Source organism: Accipiter gentilis, chromosome 7 (genome assembly GCF_929443795.1).
Source record: "Accipiter gentilis chromosome 7, bAccGen1.1, whole genome shotgun sequence".
In the NCBI taxonomy this organism is placed as follows: domain Eukaryota; kingdom Metazoa; phylum Chordata; class Aves; order Accipitriformes; family Accipitridae; genus Astur; species Astur gentilis.
The window spans coordinates 4,064,914-4,088,800 of NC_064886.1; the positions used below are offsets into that span (position 1 = coordinate 4,064,914).

General features: G+C 39.4%; 1 protein-coding gene across 1 annotated transcript in view; it reads left to right on the forward strand.

The window, feature by feature from the left end:
* Positions 1-1,380: 1,380 nt before the first annotated feature.
* CCDC60 (coiled-coil domain containing 60) overlaps positions 1,381-23,887 on the forward strand; it is a 64,543-nt gene continuing 42,036 nt past the window's right edge. Inside the window, exon 1 of the mRNA XM_049805537.1 lies at positions 1,381-2,085. Coding sequence (XP_049661494.1) covers positions 1,681-2,085 — 405 coding nt within the window. The 5' untranslated portion in view covers positions 1,381-1,680. The remainder of the gene's footprint in view (positions 2,086-23,887) is intronic.

The following is a 23,887-nucleotide window of genomic DNA, read 5'->3' on the forward strand; positions in this document are numbered from 1 at the left end:
CACTCTAAATCAAAAGTTATAATAGCAAAGAGGTGTTGGACAGATTAAAATGCAGTGAAATAATAGCAAGGGTGGGTATTTTCAGGGTTGAGAGGAAAGACTGGAGGGGGAGGAGGTGTTTCCAGATATCCCATCCCTTTAGAGATCTCACAGGATTCAAATGGTTGGAGTGATCTTGACAGGCTAAAAACCCAATCTGCTGGAAATCATATACCTCAAATAATGTGCTATTGCTGCTGATCATCTGTGTTATTTTAGGGCTGAATAGATACAGTATTAAATTCATCTCGAGTTCTCATCTGCCACCAGTTACTGCTTGTTTGACAAGGTTTGAGTGAAGTTTGAAAGGCTTTTACTGAAAACGGTTGTAGGAGGAGTGAGATTTGATGGGTTTTCTCAAGGGCTGAGCAGCATCTGTCCGAAGAGCCTGAGGGGGCTGGGGCTGCTCTGCCACACACCCCAAGCTGCCACCTGGGAGAGAAGCCAAGGATTATATTTAATTAATTGAAATACTGATGAATATTGCTTTTACTGTTATAATGACATTCAGGTCTCCCACTTCCCAGTGCTTTAACCGCTGCACCTTCCACCGGCGTCATGAAGTGATAAAGTTCTATTTACCTAAAGGCAAACCATGTTATTTATGGCCCTGTCCTCCCTCCGACACCAGCTCTGGTGTCCCCACCTCAGGGGGGAGGGAGGACAACACCTTAGCTTGCCCCTCAGCTGAAAGAAAGATGAAAAAATCCAGCTCCGCAGGCAACCTCACACTTGGGAGAAACCCTAACCTGGTGACCCCCAGTGTGGGTTTTCCAAGAGGAATTCCCCCCCCCCCCCCCCCCACCCCACGCCGGCCTCCGGGGGCTGAAGCAACGCTCAGCGTCGCACAGCCACACAGCACAGCCTCATCCCTAAGGCTAAGGGAGCAGCTACGTGCCCCCCCCCGGCGCAAATCTCGCTCCTCAGACACCCACGGGCCCCACAGCCCGTCTTCTTCCACAGCCCGCCGCCAGACCCGCTGCTTCGCCTCACGCCGCGCCACACCCCACCTCCCGCTCCCGCCTCGGCACACCCCCCCCCCCCCCCCACCCCCACCCCCGGGGCGCGCGGACGCGCGCGGCGTTTCCCGGGCAACCGAGGGACGCGGGACGGTTTGGCCGTTAAGCGTCGCGCGGGGGCGGCGGCGTCCTCTGAGGCGGCTGAGGAGAAGGGGGTCGGTCCTTCGTTCCCGTTCTCCGTCCGCCGCCTCCGCGGCGCCTTGAGGAGGAAGGTGGGGGGAATTTAGGCAGGTCTCTAGGGTTTGGGAGGCTCCTTGGTGTGAGGAGTGCGGCCAGGGGAGGTCGTGCCGTTGCTAAAAATAAAGGTATAAAGGAATTTTTTATTTGTAACACAAGCCCTTCAGAGGGAGGTGCTCTGGCTCTGGGTATTCCCCAGGAGACTGGTTAGATTTTAGGTGTTCGGGCCTCTCAGGATTTCTTTCTGTTGTTTGAGGGGCTGTGGAGGGGAATGAGACCTCATGTAGTTGTTAGTCAGCAGCAGGTTCTTCTGCTGGGCTATCCTTTAGAAAACTGAAAAGACTTGCTTCAGAGTTTGGGCAGCAGCTGTGTGTTTTCATGACTGAGAAACTAGAGCTTTTAATAACTTGGGGACTAAAACCACCAAGGTTCCCATTCTGGAACAATGCTAGTACCAGATGCATCTAAAAAACACAGAGTTGAGGCACCTGTGGTAGCAGATGTAGGTGGGAGCAGACCCAAGGCACCTGTGGTACCAGATCCACCCAAGAACAGCAGAATCAAGGCACTAGCAGCCACTGAAATGTTGAATCCTCGAGATTTTGTGTGCGTTCAGGCTTTGCCTGGCTTTGCTCAGAAAGAGGGAAAGGTCTTGGCCAGAAGCAGAACAATTTACAGAAGCAGTGAACCTCCAAGAGAACAAGTGTTCTGGGAAAACTACCATAGGAGGCAAAAGCAATTCACTCAGGGACACTTCACTCCCACTGGGAAGCCTTATCGGGAGCTTGGAGAGATTCTCTACACAGACCCAAAGAAACTCACCCTCTACTCTTTGGGGCAGCTTGCACAGGTAGGCCTGACTTTCCTGGTTCTGCTTTAAATAGAAAAGTAGGGACGCTTTCTGTCTTAAGTAAATTGCAAGCCCTGTTTCCAGGGCAAGGAATAATTATTTCTGTTTCAAGAAATGTTTGAAACAATATTCCATGCCTTCCTGTGAATAATCACAATCTGATCTAAAGTTTGATGATGGTACGGAGTACTTGTAAAGAAAGCAAACTGATGTATATATTGTGATTTGGGAACTGGCTTTTGAAACTGGTCTTTAAAGCTCTTAATGAGAGCACTTAAAATGGAGCAGAGACAATAGCAGGCTAATGAATGAAAGGGAAAACATGAGATAATGAGAATGTACTTAAGGAAAAATACTCAGGGAAAGGTAACAAGTCTTGAAAATGGAAGGAGAGAAATCTTACTGAGAGCATGAGGGTAAAGGATGGGTTAAAAAGCGGGGATGATAAATGGTGGCAGTTGAGGGGTGGGTAGAAAGCTCAAAAGTTGAGCATAAGAATGATAGAAAGAGTAGTGTTTGTATTACGTAAGTAGGGGTGGCTTCAGAGGTAGTGGATTAATTACTTTGCATTTTACTTTGCATCTGTATTTGTGTTTCAGGAAGGTGTAAGGGAATTAGCCAGGAGTGTCCCTGTAATAGTTTGATTGTTTGTGTGGTTCTTATCTCCTGGTCTCCTGGTGCTGCATACCCACTGACTTTGTGGGTCTTGAACTGTCTGAAGTTGCTTCTAAGTTAAGCTTGAATCATTAAACCACAGGAACAAGAACTCTGGTACTGATGCTTGAGATGAGTTCTGCTATTTGTTTTCTTTTCCTCAATGCTGTTGGCTCCCTCAAGGAGATCTGAAGCTCTCTGAGTTTTCTGTGCTGTTTTGTGCAGAGAGCAGTTTTCCTTGTGGAAACAGAGTGAAGCGTCTCCAGCCTATCTGTAACGTCAGTCTCTGTGACTTTGAGGCCTACGCTCTGCTATGTGCCTTCTAATGGAGTGCCCAAAGGGATAGTCTGAGAGCTGCAGCAGAAGCAGTGTGGTTATTATTCAGGGTAGACAGAAAAGATTCTGTCCACCCACTACTTAATTTTCTGCTCTGATTGTGTGTGTTGCATTCGGAGCTTAAAGTTTTAGATCAAGTGTTTTAAGTTCTAAATAGACAACGGTTGGCATTTGCTTTATTTTTACATACTACCTAAAGCAGCATCTTGCTGCCAGTCTTCATTCAGAGGCTTGTTTCTGTAAATTAGTCAACATCCAGCAAGTGTTGCCAGTATTCTTGTTTTAACCCTTAACTTCTAAAACATCTTTCCTTCTGAATGTTAGAAGTTGTTCTAAAGATTTTTCAACTGTAGGTACGCTCTTTAAAAACCTGATAATCCTGAAAATGTTGGTTAATTTGTGGTGGTGGTTGTTGTTTTGGCATTGAAAAATGATGTCGGGATTTGATCCTTAAGGGTGCTCTGAAACCCAGTTGGAACTTAGCTACTTGACCAAATTAAAAGTACACCATTTATACAGAAAATAAACTATATGTAGGCCACGAAATGCATGGTTGTGGCTTATGCTTTAGATTCATGAAGCTATCAGAGGGGATGTAGTCATACCTGCTGCTCCTTTTTGTGGAGAGTGTGGCTAAAAGCACTACATAGTCTTGAAAAATCTCAGAGTAACCACTTTTTTTACCTAAAAGGTAAAGATTACTACTAAGTTGAAAAACTAAATAAATAAATAAAAATTTCCTGGCAATGAATCTGACCTGTCCTCTGCTTCCCTCCATTCCCACAAACTAGGGAAGGCCCAGGGTTTTCGTGCTGTGCATGCACCAACACTCACTGTTTAAGCTGCCAGTGTGCTCTGCAGAAATCTGTTTATGTGTTTTTCAGAGATACCAGAATAGAAATGTATTTCTATAGCCTAATTCTAAAAATACTTTGTATTACTTATATTTTTGCTTCAAATGGGTTATTCACCTCATTCCCACCCACACCTAGCAGTCCCCATCATATTGTGCATAACTGAAAAGATTGTAGATACTGGATATGTCTAATTATAGGTGTCTGAGAGCATAATGTTCCTGGTAGTAAAACTCATGATCTCCAATTAAAGCATTTGCACTCATGTCTGCCTTCTGAGTTTGCATTTTCTTCAGCCACAAGTATAGATGATGATTTGCAATGGTGAATGACAATAAAATTTGTAAAAAGCAAGATGATGATAAAAGCCCTGTGAATTCAACAGGGCTTGAGTATGCTAGTATCTGCTGGCAAATGCTACTTTCTAAACTGATATTATTAAAAAAAATAGATTTTTAAGAGCTAAAAACCTTTGAGTAAGTATGCTGGGTTGGTCAAACAAAATGATACAGGCATAGGATGTTATATGTAATAATTGCACATTTAAGATGCTTTTTTATATACTTGATGGCAACAAATGTGTTCAGAAAAGCTGTGCATTCATGGATGCTTTTTGTATCTTTATTCAGTAAATTTGGTATCTGAAAATATAGACCTGATATTTGAATGTTCTCACTGTTGCGTTGGAAACTCTGCTGTTCTGTAGCCACACAGAGAATGTGGTATCTGTCTTGCAGCGAAAACACTAGGTAAAGCTGGGCCAACGTGGTGGAAGAATTGCATTCCACTGCAACCTACTGGAACAAAATAAACCCCTTCCGAACTACTAGCAATACCAGCAAGGGATGGGAGAAGCTCAGGAAGTGTAGCATTTGTGTTTAAAAAACAACCAAACAACAAACCCCCCAAACCCCAGGAAAAATATCCACAACAAGGAGGCTTCTTTTACCCATCCTGTACAGTATTATCCAAGCGTAATTGAGTGGCCAGCTTTCACAATGATGCAGATTTTGTGACCCTTATGGCTTTAGATTGCCAGTTATCCCAACTTTTATCTCCAGTTGTGCCTCAGTGTTTTCAGATGTGCTTTTTATGTGGTGGCTTTCTACATGTGCTGTCTGCTCCCTGCCACTATCTTTATTAGAAGAATCCTGATACGTTGAACAGGCCGTGTATTTTAACCAGAGCAGCTACACCAAGCATGTTCCCAATGGATTTCAAATTCTTGCCTTTTCAAAACTTGTTGGGGGGTGGGGGAGGAGATTCCTTGTGGGGCTGCCTGGTTCTGCATTGTGTTAATATCAGTCCATACCCATACCGCAAGATAGAGCCCTCCAAGCTTCTATTACAGATAATTGGAAGTTACTTCGTTTGGTTTGAGGTTTTTCCCCTCTCTCTCTCAAAGGTCAGGTGCGCATTGCAGACAGCACTGATTCATTGAAAGTCAAAGAATGTAGCTATCCAGACGGTATTTTGATTTCCTAAGTGTTCAGAGCGATGTGTTAAAGGTCTCTTTCTTATTCCTTAATGTAACGGTGCACGGTGATGTTAGTCACCTTTTATCATGTTTATATACCTTCTTTCCCTTAATTGCTATGACAAATTCATTTGCAAAACCTCTGAGGTGGCTTGTTGACTTTTTACATGAAAGAAAGGTGGCCTTTCTGACCAAGCCCTGAAAACAAACCAAGTCCACAAAATCTTGAGTATTATTAGTGTCAAAGCCTGCTCTGTACTTGTCATAAAATTCTGTTCTGTAATTCTGTGCTTTGGGTAAACAGGTCACTAGGTAAGATTGACAACAGCATCAGCAATGAAAGGTTTTAAGCTGGAAACTGGAGAAGAAAACAGAGCAATTTCTTTCAAGAGAAATTACACTGATGTTATTTGCTATTGCTGCAGTTAAAGATCTGTCAAGGTTTCGAGTTTAAAAATCTTGCTTTCCAGAAGACTAAACCCACGTATTTCAAGGCAGAACTTCTAATGCAAAGAAACTTTTTCCTGCTAGCTCTCTGATGGGAAGGTCAATTATAATTCCTTATCACTCTGGGAAGAGCAGGAAAACATTAGTGGTGGGTAGTCTTCCTAGTATCTCCAAAATGGGGAAGCTGGTCAGGCCAGACTACACTGGTGTGGTGACATCTGTAATGGTTTCTGAATTGAGTAAGCAATATATGGTCATTGATCAGCTCTGGTCTCATGTCTGCATCTAAGAAGTGCTATGCCTGAGTCATTTAAAAAACAAACAAACAAAAACCCCCTTATACATTTAGAGAAAGCTTCAGAAATACCTTGAAACTTCCTATGTGAAGAATGTGAAATTTCAACAAAATGCTAGTGAGAAAGAGGACAGCACAGTATTTCTTGCCGTTAACTACTCAACTGGTGTAGGGTTTAGGGATTAATCCGTGTGGGGCCCGGACGACGGAACACCAATATGATGATTAAAGTCGCCCATTTATTGAGCTTAGCTAATCATTTTTATACAATTCTCTAAGTTGTTGAGAGACTTTGATTGGCTACTACATGCATGCACGTGGTGTCCACACGCACAAGCATAAGCGGTGATTGGTTACATTGGTACTGTCCACGCGCACAAACACAAGACATAATTGGTTGTGTTAATTAAAGCATACAAGACTTGTCTTAGTCCAATTGGTCAAGATAAGCCCCTGAATTGAGGTTGTTTGTGCCAAGTTCTCTTTATCATGGAATGTGCACCTGTGTTTTCCTAATTGGGATCTTTCTTCTTCTATCTTCTTATTTATTCTGTTCAAGGCCTTCTAAAGGCGCCTGGAACAGTCTTGTGACCATGCGCTATTTTCAGGCCCAATAACTAAGTTCCATATAACTGAACCCTAAAAACTGGCTTTGAAAGTGAAAAGCTATAAAATACTTCCTAGAGTATTTTTTTCTGTATTAACTATGTGAAGTAGAATATAAGGGTGAGTTATCGCTGGGATGGTTGTTTTTCAGAAGTGCCAAATCATTGACAGAGATGTCCAGGTTCAAGTATATCTTGGGTTATTGGCTGGTGAAATTGAACTCTTCCACATCTTTCCACTGCTTGCTAGAAGTAAACACTTGAGTATCTCTTTAACAATTACAAAACACATATTGGCAGTATGAAAGTGAGAATTTTGAGATGTGCTTTGTTTGAAAGGGTTAATTCATATTTGATTTAAGGTTATTTGTGTGGTTTCTGCTTGTACTATTTTACCAGGCTCATCATGTCATGATAATGTGTCAGCTCACAAAGTACAATGTTTATATGGGCTGGTGTTTTGAAAATAATGAAGGGAACAAGGAAGAAACAGGGAGGGTATAGAAGTGATTGTAGCAGTGAGAGTCATACTTTCAGTTTCCTCTGTGATTCAAATTTATCTTGTTTGTCCTTGTGCATTTCTGATGAAGAACTGGGAATGAAGATGAGAAACACAAAATTATACCCAAGTTCTTTTTTTCTTTTTGAAGCTGTGACTGCAGTGCATGCCCCCCATATGAAAATCAGTGTGAAAACTAAAAGCACTTGCAAAACCAGGTTTGTCTTTACCCTTCCATTGCAATATAGATTGTCATGACTTGGCTATCTTGACTCTCTGTTGCAGATCGTGAAGAAAATAAATTTCCTGAGTGCAACACAGTTAATATGGGAAACTTCTACTTTTCAAGAAATTACTTTCTTTTTTTTTTTTTTTGGCCTTTTCTTGCTTTCTGAAGTCACAACAGTTTACAGCTGGCCATAAGCCTATGTGCTAGAAATGCTCCAGGACAGGAGAGAAAGAAATAGGTTGTGCAAGAAAAGTCAGTAGTTGGAAAACTGCCCTCTATCAATTGACTACAGTTTATGACCTTGCTGTTGCCAAAACATATTAGCAATGTTAAGTACAGAGCATGTAAAACAAAACAAGCAGGTGCAAGCACAGTGACACTGTGATTACAACTTCTGAGTTGATAGTGTCACATTGTAAGAAGATTCAACTACTTGTTACGGAAATGAAAGGGTGCATCGTTTTATGCCTCTGAGAGACCTGGCTGAATGTACTTTAATGTCTGAAAGACTTTGTCACCAGTGTGTGATGCTTCCATTTGAAAGCCTACCATACAGTGGGTGTATAGGTATGCCTGACTTGGGTTTCCATGGAGATTTCTTGTACCTAATTAACACAGGTGGATTTAACAGCTAGTTTTTCTTTTGCTAACCTTGTCTAGTTTCCTTTTCTTGGTTTTAACAGGTTAAAAGGGTGTTATGGGTTTTTTTGTGGTTTGGCTTTTTTTTTTTCCTTTGGTGTTAACCAGATATGAATTGTGAGGTGTTTAGTTTTTTCTTCTTTCTGGAGTAAACATACAGGGAAGTAGCTGTTCTGCTCTGGGGGCGTGGGGGGGGAACTAACTGTGGGTGTTATACCAATGAATTTTCCTACAAGCTTCATAACCTTTATCGATAACATATGCGTGCAAGCTCTTAGCATGGTAATCATCAGGCAGAACAGAATTCATGCATGTTATCCATCCGAGGGGACATCTTTGCTTCACTTGCCAGGATGAAAGCTGATGTACACTTCCAGCTTTCACCAGGGTCGCTGCTAGCAAAAAACAAGTGAAACTCTGGTTGTATGCTTTTTATGGATAATGTTGATTTCCAGTAAATAGAATAAGTTGCTCAAGTACTTTTTTAACTGTCTTGTCTTCTATAGCCTTCTACTATGTTAGCAAGCATAACACTACACTACTTTTCCTTTTTAAAAATAGTAACAGATGCATTTCTTGTTGCAAAAGACAAACTTGGAGAATGTTTGGAAATGAACAGCCTAATGGCCCCTCTCTCTCTCTCATATAGGTGACTTTCTCACCCATCCAAGGAGGCATTGACCCACCAGATATTTGCAATGTAATGATAATGTACCATTATATTGCTGCTTTTATGTACATGTTATTAAACGTTAGTAAGCCTGAATGCATAAGGTTTGAGGGCATATTAGAAAGTGGTGAATAAGCAGACTGTGGATAATTTGGCTATGGAATAACAGAAAAGGGTATAGCTTTAGGTGACTGAACTAGCGGTCTGGAGCAGTTTGATTGTGTGAGGGTGGTACTAAAAGGAGGAATGGAATGAAAGATAAACAGAAGCTGTGAAGTGAGATGATAGATAATGGTGTCATCATAAACAGAACTGGAACAGAGAGAATGATATAAGAAGGCAAGTTTGATTTTAGACATCTTATCAAATTTGGGTATATGCATAAATTGCAATTGCAGATAGTTTTCTGCCTTCTTCAAATGTTACATTAGAGTAGGCTGTTGGTCTGTACACTGGCTACTGTTGGTTTTTTTTAATTAAGCTCATTCCTCTTTGTTAGCCTGAACTAGAAACCTATTTCTTCTAACTTGGGTTTGATTTTTTTTTAAAAGCCCTTGCTAAAAAGTTGAAAAATGTCAGTCACACCATTTTTGAGGAACTAAAATTCTTATTTGACATGTTCATGGACAAAACGGGGAAATATTACATCATATTGCAGCAGTTCTAACAAGAGGATAACAACATTGCCGATCAAGTATTTGAGATTATTTATCAGGCATGGTGAAGCTGTTGTTGATGCATAATTTCTGAATTTCATTTTTTTATTGTTATCTGTGATCTACTTTGCCACTGTGGTCATGTGTCTGTTAGAAATTCTTGGCTATTTTAGAGGAGCAGGAGTCCTTCAATGCTGAAGTAGTTAGTTTTATTACTGTTAACCATAACGTTTAAGCACCCATGTACTGAGAGTTTTGTTGAAATGTTTTTCTTCATGGCCTTGTGAGACTGACAATCATTACCTTTCTTGTACCTTTGGAGAAAGTGACTTAGAAAAGTGGATTATCTTAGCTAATTGCATATGGAAAGTATAAACATGGTATTATAGTGAAGAACTTTCTGATCCTGAGCTCTTGGTTTTTCCTGCAGGTGTTACTGCTTTGTCTTTTAGAGTGTGGAACAAAAATGGTGATATAAATGAGACTGAAGATGGGGCATATGCTTATGGAACTACGTTTTTAAGATTGGGCTTTTTTTATTTGGTTAAGAGTTGTAGTATTACTTTCTAACATGAATATTAAATGCTAGGTGGTACTCCTGACCTGAGCCTAACTATGCAAAAATGTTATGTTCTATAAAAATAAAGGGTTTATGATTGCTAAATTAGTTTGACATATCTCTGGAACAGCAGCTAGCCGGTGAGGTCTGCACAATCTCCATGCTATTAAGTTCAAAACAGTCTAATCAATTTCAAAAGTTCAATTTCTGTTCCTAAAGGCTGCTTCCATAATGAATTAAGGGAAGCATATCAAATGTAATAATGCATTGTTATTAAGGTTTTAGTAAACTTGCCAAATGTCAGGCTGCTGGTACAGTCATGGTGCATTACACTTCTGTGATTACAGCTTGAGTTGTCATTATAGCGAATTGCATTGCTCACCTAGGTTTGGGAATTGATCTGCAATATCATGCCTGGGGCAGGAGAGAAGTGCTTACAAAGGTTACACTTCAGAGTGTATTCAAAATGTTAGATTTTTAACAGGTTTAATGTCTGCTTCTCTTAAATAGTGCATACAAATAATCTGTAGGTTATATAATGAAGAAATAGACTATTCCTTGTATTTGAAGAACATGGTGCTCCTCTGGCTGCAGTGTGGCAGTTAAAATTGACTCTTGATAACTGAAAACATTTCATCAAATGGCTACTGTTGGGAGAGAATGGAGAAAAAACATTTTGATATTTGACTAAAAGTTCTATGTAAGAAAGAAATGGTTGTTACTGTTTGTGGGTATGATCGGTTTAGAACTTGCACTGGACAGTAATGTTAACACTCATTCGTGTATGAGTTTCTGGTTCCTATTCCTTTGTGTCACTGATAGCACAAAGGAATGTTAATGCTGACCTTGCCAGACACTGGTGGATTTCTCTAATGTCATGTTCAGTGGAGTTAAGTCAGGAATGAATCTATGTGTACCAGTAAAATATAAGAAAACGTTTCAGGTGGGAAAGCAGAGCTCTTTTGTGTACGTTGAACTTGGGAACCTCTCTGTGAATTTGATCACTAGTAGGAAGTGGTAGGTATTTAATTAGGGGCAGAGGAACATGAACAATGTGGAGATTTTTATATTCACATGAGGAGCAAAAAAAATAATCAGAACTGATGTAGACATGCTGGACTCGATTTGTAGATAGGTTGGGTTATGCTCATTTCTAGGAAGGTTAATATATTTATAGATCAGTTTTACCCAAAATGATGCCAAAAGCACTTTGTAGACTGAATGTAGAGGTCATATCATCCATCCCTGATTTACTGTGGTTAACTGAGCAGAGCAATACTACCTGAGAGTTCAGGATAGAAAGCGATGAAGAATAATGTATCCAGTTGGAAAAGAAGAGGTGAACTTAAGCGAGCAGACAGCAGTTTAAGCAAGTTGAAGTTTAGCCAAGGAGACCTTGCTAATTTTCCCCAAACTTTGCATGGCAGAGGAGGAATCATCCTTCTCATACAGAAAGTAACAGTCTTGGGGTAAGTTGATCTGAATGCAAGAATATGAAACCTGTTCTTAAATTGGAATGGCTTGCAGAGAAAAAAACCATTTGTGTAAAATCAGATTTGGTGGTGTTTCGCTTTCCTTGAGATTGTACAATGGCAATCAGTGGAAGGCAGTGCTTTCCATGGCTAGAGTAGCTTCTCCTTATTCATGAAATGCCTATAGAAAAAGTGTTGAATGCACAACAGCGATGGTGGGGAGGACTGTAAGCAGGGAGAGAAAGACATAACGGAATGTCACTACATTCCTTGTAGTATAATGTGACCTTTCCATTAAATTAATGTTATGCTATTTGCACAGAAGGAGAGCTAAGAGAGAGCGTATTTTTAGGGGACAATAGTCAATTTAATTAGGCAGCTATATAACTGTCAGTCTTAACATTGAGAGCTCAAAAGCGAGGTATGGGGAACAGAGGCAGTAGCTATAATTTTCCTTTGGATTCTGTTCATTTGGAAAAAGCAGTTACTTTGTGTTATTTGTGAAAACTAGTCTGTGATATTGTTTAGGGTATTTTAGCCTGGAACCTTTTTTCTGGTGTATTAAGAGGGAGGTTTTAACCTAATTCCTCAATGACTTACTGCTAAAAGGTTTGTGTCCCCTCTGCTAACCTAAGCAGGTACAAAAGACAGATTCCACAGTCCTTATTGGTGTGGGTGGAATACTCTGATATTTCATATGCCTGTCTATCAACCTCAGTGGAGTAATCGTGGAGTAAGGCACAGTTCTTCAAGTGAAACACTGCTAGATTTTTTGGTCTGCAAGCATTTTGGTTCATACACACGTACCCAATTTCATTTAAGGCTCAAAAGATGCTTCATAAAGCGGTTTTGATATATTAAAATTTGTAATCACTCACTCATACACTGCATCCATTAAAAATCTTACCTTTTTTAAGAATTATTTTGACTTTTTAGTAACTTTTCTTACTCATAAAAGGCAAATTCTAGCTGTATTACATTGGCCTCCAGATAATAATCCATATGTTTGAAATAAAGAGACTGCAAAGCTGTTAGGGTTATTTTTGTTTTCTCTGCTGCAATTAAAGTTAGGTTGCAGTAAATTACAGAACCCACTGAAGCCTCTGGCCAATCCTAGTCTCTGTGAGTGCACTCTACTGTGTCTCTGGCCTTGAGCTAATGCCTGTGGCACTTCTGGGAGGGTGAAATCATGTCATTCCTCATCTGTTAGAGCAGTCCTTGGGCTGTGGTACTTCAGTCTAAAACATATTTACTTCAACAGTTTTGACCTCTGTGCTTCACTTCTCTCCTGCAGGTACAACCAAGGGTTCCCTGTTTCCTCATTTCCATATGAGACTTCCATACTGAGCACGCTGATCTGTCCAGGATTCCTAGGTGGCATCATTTGGTCCCACTATGTGTCAACATTTCCCTCTCGGTGCCTCAGGAACCCTGTGTTTCTGAACTTTTCTCTCAGTTGATTCCTCCCTCTCTCCCCAAAGTCATTCTTTAACTGCCTGTACCCGTTGAATCTGTTAGCTCCCAGTTCAGATAGAGGAAGACTTAGAGCTTTATTAAATACCAAATGATCCTCATAGCTAATTGTTTGCCCTGTTGTTTGGGGAGCTATTTATTTTAAGAATAAATGAAGTTATCTCATAACTATGACCTAAAAATAAAGGACAAACATTCTTTTTCACTGGCGAGTTAATGGCAGAAAGTCAAACCTGTCATGTCTCACAGTTTTAGAATAAGACTTATTCATGTGGTTGAATTCCCCTATGACTAGACTGATACCTTGTGTATTTCTGGTGCTGTCTGAGCCTAGCTGCCAGGTGCTACTGGTCATCTTGATCTCTGGTCTGCCAACTGACTGTGTTGGGTATGTCAGAGAGGCTGTGACGCAATACTGCAGGTAGTGAACGTTATCTTATGGAGCCTACGCGCACAACATTTCCCACTAAAAATCACATGTGAGAGCCCAGCAGCAATGTTCCCCTCCTGTCACATAACCTACTGCCAGACACATGCCTGAATAAAGGGAAATAGGAAATAGTAAAGGTCTGGAAGTCTGGTCATTGGTAACTCTTAGGACTAGTACTTGCTGGTGTAATGCTTTGGCAGGTTTGTTGGCTGGCTGGTGAAGAATGGTGTGACTGCCATCATTTCACAATGGTCAAGTGTGACAACCTTAAGCCACAACATAGTGGCAGTTTGTTACTGACAAAGATTTTTGCCCAGAACAGACTGCAATAGGTGGATTGTGATCCATCTGCAGCATAATGACAGCATAACGGTAGGACTGAATTTAAAGAGAGTTTATATTTCCTTCCTAAATATTTTCTAAAGCCAGTATTTACTGGTCTTTACTGGTCTACTTAGTGTTGATCAGTTATGCCAGAGCTAGAAGTGTTTGACTTTCATACAGTGCATTGATTACATTGACAAAATAATTGAAAATCTGTAACAATTGTCTTGTAATTAAACCCCAAACATATTCTAGTCCAATTCCATTGTGATGGTTTTAAAAATTTGGAAACTGATCTCTCTGTAGTTCTTAACCTGTTTTCCAAAGTGGGCAGACTGATCAAATAAAGGATCTGTTCAGTTGTACAACTGAAGCCTTTTCTCTAAGGAAGCTTCTCAAATACATGGGACCAAGACAGTATTAGCTTAGAGCATATGGTTAAAACATTCTGTCTTTTATGCTGCTTTACCTTGTTGATACTTTGTCTTAGGGTTATGTATTTATGCATTCAAGAAACTGAGAGTCTTTGTACTATAACAGAAACACATTTAACTTCTCTGTTAACACCTGCAGCAGGTGATAGGTTATCTACAGATATGTACTACACGCTGGTTCAATTTTATTTTTTTTATTAGGTTACCCTGAAATGTTAGAAATTAATTCCTGGAGTCAGTGTCAGCTAAACTGACAGTGGATCAAAGCTGTGAGACAAATTGCTCATTACAGTTCAGGGAGCTGAATCCTCTGTGCAGACAGCTGTACCATCGCTGGAGGGTTCTCGGGCACTTCACCCGCAAACTCAGCCTCGACAAATGCTGCCATTGTTGGTGAAGCTCGTAGGTGGATTTCTGTAAAATAAGCTCATTTTGAACTGTCAGAGGCACTGCTATGTCTTGGAATTGTTATTTGGTTGGTTGGGTTTGTTTCTTGTCACCCTGTTTAGAGCTTGTGTCACTATGCAACAGCCTGAACTATAAACAATGATGTTAATCCATGAAAAATGAGAAATTAAACCTTGGCAGGAACCTAGTGATCCCTATCCAGGTTCATCAGATGAAAGCTTTGTTTTTATTTTTTTCTGGCTTTTTCTAAAAGCTCAGCAGCATGGAATCCATTCAATTTTGGTGTCTGACAGTCAGAAATCACTCTTGCTGACAGTGAGCTCACTTCATCTTTTAGTGAAAGCAGATAAAAACAGATGTAAAAAAAAAAAACCCAAAAACCAAAAAACCAACATTAAAAAAACTAAAAACACCAAACCTTTTCCGAAATGTCGCTTTGCCATTTCCATTAGCTCATCAGAAATGTTTGAATCCTTCCTTTTTAAGAAAGCTGCTTTGGGTAAAATGTTGTGTATGTATTTTTTTTTATTCCCTTCCGGTATTTAACTTTCAGCTGTTTTCCTAAATTAATGATAGCTTATATTATCTATGTGAGATCTGAATTTGTGCATGGCAATAACTGGTAAGTCAGAGCAAGTTAGCCATGTAAGATGGAGGCTCTGGAGTAAGGATTTCCAGCGCCTATTTGTTGTAACACCAAACTGTATGAATGTAAGTCTTTGTGCTGTTTTGGTCTGAGGTCAGCTGGAAGACACTATTGCTTGAAAACAGCGATTTAATGGCAGTATGACATACAGCCTTAAAACTAATGGAATACAAAATAGGAAATCAAAACAAAGACAATGCTTAAGGAGAATGGGCCACAGATGTAATGCAGTCTGTGTGTACAGCTGGCATGGCTACCACAAAACGCTTCTGAAAATAGCTGTCCTTTGGAAAGTCAAGTTTCGTGGTTTAGCTGTGGGTTATTCCCTTATTTATGTGTCAGATATTAGCAGTTTGGACTGAACTTCTTTTACAAGAAGTGTAGAGTCATTCCTAAATATTAATACTTTCTTTTTTTTAAGTCGCAGATGAAATGGTTTACAGCTTTATTTTCAGATAACCAAAGTCAAATCTATGCCAGAATGCTAGCGAACTTAATCTGATGATCCAGCCTATACTAGGTACAAATGAGGGGGATGGGTGTGTGCATGCTTAAGTTTTAGCATGAATTACAAATAGATAATAAAGGGCATTTTTAGTTCAGTATGTTATATCTAAAACCCATGGAGAGCTTTTTGCTAGGACCTTGGTATAGATATAAAGGGTGTTTTGGGCTTTGTATCAGGATTAAAGGATACTCTGTAATCTTGCATAAAACGTAGCTGCTAAGATCCTTTTCTTGACATGTTCATCTGTCTCATGTTTATCATGGATGAAGTTGGTGCCAGCCAGTCTGTAGATGCACATCCATTCTGCTGTTGCAGTATGGACCATATTCATCTCTGTCAAAATATGGATTCAGTCAGGACCTTTATTCCAGCAGAGAATTTGACCCTTTAACAAAAATATGCTTGAGTGAAATTAAATAGTGGTTCAGAATTTGGTTATCTTTTTGTTTGTAAATTTTGTATTTTCAGTTTACCTGGGGAGAATGTGCATTTATATAGCAACCATTGTATACTTTTTGTTTATTGTATTTCAAGTGTTACTGGCAAAAAATAGTCTTCAACTTGCATGCCAAAATGCATGTGTGTTTTAGGGAAGCAACAGGAGTGGCTGCCTGGAAAAATAACAATGGAACTGTCAGTCCCATATTGTGACGTGCATGTGGTAAAAAGATGACTTTTTTAGGGCTGGCAGATGCACTCTGTTCATTTTACAGGTCATTAAATTTCTCATTATACAAACTCAATCGTGTGAGTTTTTAAAATATGATTTAGAATAACTGAAAGATTAGACAGTGTGCAAGATAAATGTAGAAGTTTAAATTTTGAAAGACAAAACATGATTTGAAAAAATGATAGATAAATTCCATAATGAACCTACTATATTATTCTCATTGTCTAGCTACTCCATATGGAAGGTTACATTCTGACCTTAGGTATGTCACTGCATGCAGAGTAACAAAAAATTTGTATTTGCTAATCTGCTTAGAGATTTTGATTATCTGTCTGCATTCTTAGAGGAGAGAATCTGTAGCAGAAATTTGTGCATTAGGATATTATCTATCTTGATGTGGCTAGAAAACGGCATCCTTTTAAAAATGCTTTAAAGTGCTGTAATAATGGAAGAGAATTACTGTTACTAAACTTCTCTAACGTTTCTTTGCAGAAACTTGTTTTTCCTAATCACTGAGCCTTAGCTGTCTTTGGGGAAAAAACTTCCCCCCCCCCCCCCCCCCCCCCCCCCCCCCGAACTGGATGTAATGTTTGTTTGCCAAAAGCTCAAGATCTACAGATAACAGCTACCACTTTGGAAAAAAGTAGTTAGTTTTGATAACTATTTGGCCTGAGTAATAATTCACTTGGATTTCTTACTTGGAAAGCAATCTGTTAGCACAGCTCTCCTCCACACAAGTTTTCTTAGGAAAGCCATAGATGGGAGGAAGTGATGTTTAATCAGCTGAGCTTTCTGTTAATGTTGGCTTTCCATTGTTTTCTTCCACAGAAACATGAGTCATTGTGATCTCAGAATAACAACATTTAGAGTGCCACTAGTGAGCTAGGAAGATACAAGTGAAACAATTGCTCTAACAAGCACAGGCTTACTCTTTACCTATACATTTGACATTTTCTTCTCCAATCACAATATTGCTGTCTAGTCTTTCCAACACCTTCAGGTTCCTGTTACATAAGGTTTAGATATTACTCAGCAAAAAACCCAGAGCTATGAAACAGAACACATTAGCTTAAGCATTTATCCTAAACCTAAAACACTGCTATTTCTCTAGAATGTGTCATAGTCCCACAGCTAATTCTAGACTATCCATATGGATTGTCCCGAAATTAGATTCTTGACATATCCCTAAGACTCCTCAGACCTTTAACCTTCACACTGATTAAGACTATGCTAGACTTTATAGCTTCTTACCAAACTAGGTATATGGACCAAATAAATTGTCTGCTGCAACAGGGCTTTGGTAAGTATGTGTGTTGATGTGACTGAATGCTGCTCAGCTTAGTTTTGAGCAAATCAAATGATCTATGATTGGAGAAGTCAAAGATAGATCTCTTCTGCACAAACCTGAATAGGAAACCCTCAGTCTTCAGCATAGGAAGAAAGTTCGTTACTAAGAGACCTTTTAAAGTTTTACTGTGAAAGTGGTTCAGTAGTGTCCATTCTTTTTACTATGCCAAGGACAAAGTAAAGCCTAGGATAGAGATTAAGATTATTGGCTTATTTTTGTGTCCTGCAAGTATAAAAATACAAGCAAAAATCACCATGGCTATTCCAGTTATTCACAGCTTTTCTCTAGAGAAGAATCATGTAAAACACATTTTAGCATATTCCTTGCAAACAAATAGGGTCATGCAATCTGAATGACAGTCAATTATAGTGTTTTAGACCTCTGGTTATTGCAGTTCTAGCTCTTCAGTTGCTCACACACAAGCACCTACTGAGAGTAACCAATTTTAATCATGGAAATGATGGATACATTTTGTACCACTTTTACTTTAGTACTTTGTATCAAAATAAATGTTTGTTTGACTGTAAAGTGTGAAGTTTTGCAGATGTCTGAGCAACCAGGGTCATAGAGCTCTGGAAGCTAAGACGTTTAATCAAATAAAGGTGTGGTTTTCCATGATATTGCTGTTCCCAGCCTTCATTGGTCCTGCCCATCCTCCTTAAGAACTATTTCTGAAAATCACCTTGTCCTTATATACAGGGCGTGAACCACTTCTAGGTCTGGCTGCCCAGAGATCAGAGCTTAGTCCGCTGTGAGGCTTCTAACAAATCATTGTTCATGTCAGATGGCTTCCAGACTTTGACTGGCTTTGTCTATGTGGAAAAAAATAAGCATACCTCATCAGGTTGAGACATTCTAGAAATAAGTGCTGGGTAGACACAAAGCTAGCTCATGTAATTAGGAACTTAACAGCTAGTAATTTGACTCTAAGTACCAGGAAAATTCTCTAAGCCCTTTCTCTTCCCCCCTCCTTTCTTTAAAAAACTCAAATACAGGTGGATGCAATGAATTCTAATAAACCAACCTTACTAATGTAAGCTATCAGGTGTTCTGAGACATCAGTAAAGCAAGATTGCCCACATAAAGCTGATAGTTTTGAACTCGACTTTCTGTCATGAGAGAGGTTTTCTAAAAATTTATGGAAGTAAGGGTCTTGGAGCTTGAGATAGAAGTTCTTGGGACTGATCCGCTGTGTATTCTGTTTACAAGGCAAAGCTGGGCTTGCTTATGCATCCCCAATTCCTTCCAGAGGTGAGTTTAACCATAATTAGTTGTTCATTCTACCAATAGTTTTGCTGTCCCTATGCCAACTAAAAAGATTTTTCTGCTTTCTTAAGATCAAGGGAGTTCTGAGATCTAGTTTGTTTGAAATAATGTCCTTTAGAAAGCACGGCCAGCTCTTTCTTTCCTGTGAGTCTGGCATTCTTGGCCAGCTGTTGTTTGAGAAATTTGTGCCAGGAAGCCTGTTATATTGTATTTTTTAATGTGGTTTTTTGTTGTTGTTGTTGGGGTTTCAAATTATTTTAGATCTTATGAAAAATGCTTGCTTAACAGTCTTTGCAGAATGTTATTTTCTGTTTATCAACAAAACCAGTAGGAGTGGTGCATGTTTGCTCCCAGGACCTCAGGACCTCTCTCCCTCAGAGAATGCGTTTCTGCGGGAATAGATGCAGTGATGATAATGGTTTTGGCCCAAAATCCATTTATTTGTTAAGTGGGCTACAGCAACTGACAAGAAAAAAAGACTCCAAAGCCAGTTTCGTTTACCTCGGGCTATAATAGCATATCTCACTGCATTGTCTGCATTATATTGTCACTTGAAATTTTTTTCCATTGTAGGTCTGACAGTGAAATAGGAAGTAGCTCATCTTTCTGGGATTTTTTTTTTTCCTGGGCCAATGATCGTACTTTTAGTAGAAGTCACCTCTGTTCCACTGAAAAAGTAAATAACTTTTTAGGCATGTGTGCACTTTAATAAGACCTATTCAAAAACTATAAGACATATATTGCTGGGGAGGAAATTGTGTTGTAATATTGAATTTTCAATAATTTTGAAATTCTAGCTAACATGGTTGTGGTTTTAGAGAGCAAAGGCACTGCATTTGCTGGATTGATCCTTCATCGCCATCCTGTCTTTTCTGTCTGTTGTGTAGAGGTTACACATAACCAGCATTGGTGGGACTGGGATGATATACTACCCCTGTGTGAAGGACTTAGTCAGTACTTGAGTTTAAGGTATAAGCTGGGCAGGAGAGGAAGAAGGAATTAGCTACTGCTAGGGAAAGAGTGTATCTCAAAAAGACAGTTTATCGCTTAAAAATCAATGAGATATTGACATCTTCCTAAACCGCCTAATTTCTTTACCTTTTTTGTAAGGTAAAGAACTATTTGGTTTTAAGGCCTCTGTTTTTGCTAATTCTAATTTTACTTCTGTGAAACGTTTAAGCTATATAGACAGCACAGGTTGGTGTGAAGATTATTACACAGTGGTGTACTTTGTCTCAGGCTCTTGATCCAGTTTAGTATTTTGCAGTCTTTTGCCATTGCCAGCTGAAGTAACTCCTAACTATAAGATCCTGCGAGAAAGCAGCAGAGGAATGTCCTAGAAAAATTAGTGCTTAGCTACAGGCTACCTTGATGCTACTTCCTTGGTGCTGTGCAACTTAGTTTCTACTAGAAAGTAGAATTTAATCTCGAGCTAAACTGGCTCTACTGCGAAACAGGATAAAGCAGATAATCACTGTCAGACACCTTGTGAAGGGTTTGCTAATGGGTCGGTTGAGCCAGTCATCCCAGCATACTTGCTATGAATCTAGATGCAGAATTCTGGAGATTGAAAATAGCCACTCTGCTTTCCTCCAAGAAAAAATGCAAGCAAAGGTCACTTTAGAGTGAAATTTCTTTTACTCAGCCCATAAACAGATTGTCCTGCTTACATATAAATGCCAAGACTTTTAAAGGAACTGTTTGAAACTGAAGATCTTAAGGACCATGAGGAGTTGCGATAAGACAGAAAAAGGCAGAGGGCAAGGTGTCAACAGCACATCTGAAATCCACTTAAACTTCAGTGCTCAGCATCCCTATGAAGAACAGCTGTGGAATGTTAAACTAAAACATGGTTGAGAAGAAAGGAGGAGGTTCAGAAATTTGCCTCCTTCAATGTTCTTCAGTGACACTGACAAATGCTGTAGGATTCAGACTGTGGAAGGGGATCTGGGACTTCCGGACTAAGATGCAAGCTTTTGGCTTCACAGACCTGCTTTCAATACCCCTCTCTTCTTGTATACGTTGTATGTGACCAGAACAAGTCACTTATCTCGTTCTACCTTCATTCTTCATATATACAAAGAGGATAATACCACACTCCTATTTGACAAGAATGTTGTGAGGATTGATGGCTTAAAGGTGGTAAACTGCTAAACTACTACAGTAATGGGGACCATGTAAGTATTATAGATAGATAGACTTCGGAGTCTTCACTGCTACTGGATGCTGTTGTAGCCCCTGTAGTCCCTCCATCTCTGCCTAACCAGAAGACTGTCCCATCCATCACACTCAGAGCTTAGCTACACATTTGTGACCTCCAGATGTGAGTATTACTACTCATATCTGGGAATGAAGCCAAAGGAGAGGGGTAAGATCTTGCTCTGTTTTATTAACACACTGACAAGAATAAGTGCTGTGCCTTAAATAATAAATAATTCCTAGATAGGTGTTTAGTAAATAAAAGTCAGCATGGGAGAAATTATGGAAGTTCAGAAGGAAACAGGATGTCTTGGCATTTGGGGTATTTTTTTTCTGATCCCTGAGTAATGATGGGACAATTTGAAATTCAAACAACATAGTAAAGAGTTAACAATCTTTACAGCTGAGAACAGTGAGCAGTGGCCAAAACCAGCCATTAACTTCTGCATGCACTGCTTGTTTATTGAACTAATATCGTTCACCCTCTCTTTTTTTCTTCTGTAAGAGAAGTGCTTTTATTGTTCTTAACGTGGCTGTGTTCTGGTTTTGTGGTAATTTTCAACTTTGGTGTCCTTTGTCCTCTACCAGGTGGCAGTCATCATGCTTTTTATTCCATGGTTTTTATTGATTTGGTCAAAAGTAATTAAAGAGATAATTTGTTCTCAATTACATTTCCTTGAATTTCCTGAGGCTGGTAACTCTGCTCTCCAGCTGTGTCTTCCCCCAACTCCTTCTCAAATTAACTTTGTTCTCACTATGAAATAAAACAGAATAGCATGTTCTTTTTTTGCTTGTTACTTTTGGATTGAATAGAGAGTCTGTGCTGTAGCAGATATTGATCTGATAATTTTATTAGGTACTCCTGCCTTGGTTCATGAACTTTCATGTTTTTAGCATAGCATTCCAATAAGAAATCCTGTGTTAGACTAGCAGAAGTAAGAAACTAATTTTTTAGAGGTGTTTATAGATGTTTCTGCTTTCTGAGTGTCCTTTGTGCCTAAAGGGTTCTTTTCAGTACTCTTGTAATCTACTTTAAACTCTGCTAAATGCAGGAAGGAAGTGAGCACTACTGTGGTGCAAAAGGATTTTCTTTTTTCAGTTTAACACAGATTACATTAATTTGTAGTAGAATGGATTTTTGGTAATCCAAAATGCCTTTGGGACACTTGGTCTTCTGGAAGAAGATTTAGCAAGGACATTTGTAGTTCTGACATCAGTAGGGGGAAATATCTAGAAAACATTAGCTAAAGCTGAGTAATATTATCATTGCCAGTATGCAACCAAAAATGTGAATAAAAGGCTTTGGGAGTGTTTTATGTACCTAAATTGCTGGCACGTTGCCCAGAGACCATGTAAATGAGAGAAACAGAAGACAGAAATACAAGCAGTATAGAAAGATGTCATACAGAGGTGATAATTTTTTTTTTTGCTTGCTTATTTACATTGATTTCCAATGGCACATTTCAAAATTTTCAAATCATCTTAATGAGAAGAGTTCATGGAGACGATAAAGATGGCAGCTCAAATAATGTAGGGGTTAAAAGTGACGGTGGGATAAATGCACTGGTAACAATGGTAGTACAACTGAGCTTAATTTGATCCAATTATTTTACAAAACTTACTAAAGTTATCAGAATTAGGTAAGTGTTCTTTGGAGACAAGAAAATAAAAAGAGGATTTCCCCGGAAAATACAAGAAAAGAAGGGAAATTGATGAAATAAACAATACCAAGCTATTTGAGCTGGCTTTGTTGTGAAAATAACAGTTTTTCTGTACATAGGCGTTCCATCACTATAATATCTGAACACTTCACAGATGTTAGTGAAAGAGAAGTGTTATTTTTTCCCATTTCAGACATGGGGAGTAGAGGCACAATGAGCTGTGGAGTTTGTACTAAAATTCATTGTAGTGTTTAAAAAAAAAAAAAAAAAGGTTCTGCTAGCTGGGATGAGGTGTTAAATGTTTATTTAGCATGTCAGAGGAAATTTCTGACAGAGGTGAAATTAAATCTACTTATTCCGAATTTCATTCTCATGCCTTCACTAGTAGACAACCGCTCTCTCACTTTTCAGCTGTCTCCTTCCATTTTCCTGATATGTCTATATTGACAGTAATGTGTTCATTGGAGCGTAGAAGACCTAACAGGACTGGAACTCCCTCGCTCATTAAAACTACCCATGGTAAAACAGTGGAATGAATGCCCCTTTCCATTGATATTTGGACCATTTCTGACCAGAGACCAAGAAATGGAAGCTGCTGCAGTAGCTCCTATCAAGTGCTCTCCTTGGCAACAGAGATTTTCAACTGCAAAGTGCTTTGCATTATTGATATGGTACAGCACAACCTTAACAAATCAGGTATCTTGTCTTTGATGCTGATATATATTTATATCTGCAGATTTAGTTGTGGCTTTTTTTTTCAGGCTGAAGCACTAAAATAGCGTTACTCTTAAAGAAATCTTAATTTTCTACAATATATTCTTAGTGAAGTCCTTTGCCTTGGAGCTTCTTGTGTTTAATTGAAAATTCTCTTTTGGTCCTGATGTCTGTTCCATGTTCCCACATTCTAGTGAAAGGGCAGAAAGGGTCAGTATTGAGCAGCAGCATTAAAAGAAGAAACGGGGGGGGGGGGGGGGAAATCCTGAGTACTTGGCTAGAATACTACCTTTAAAATTCAACATTTAGAATCCCACTTGCAGAAGTAG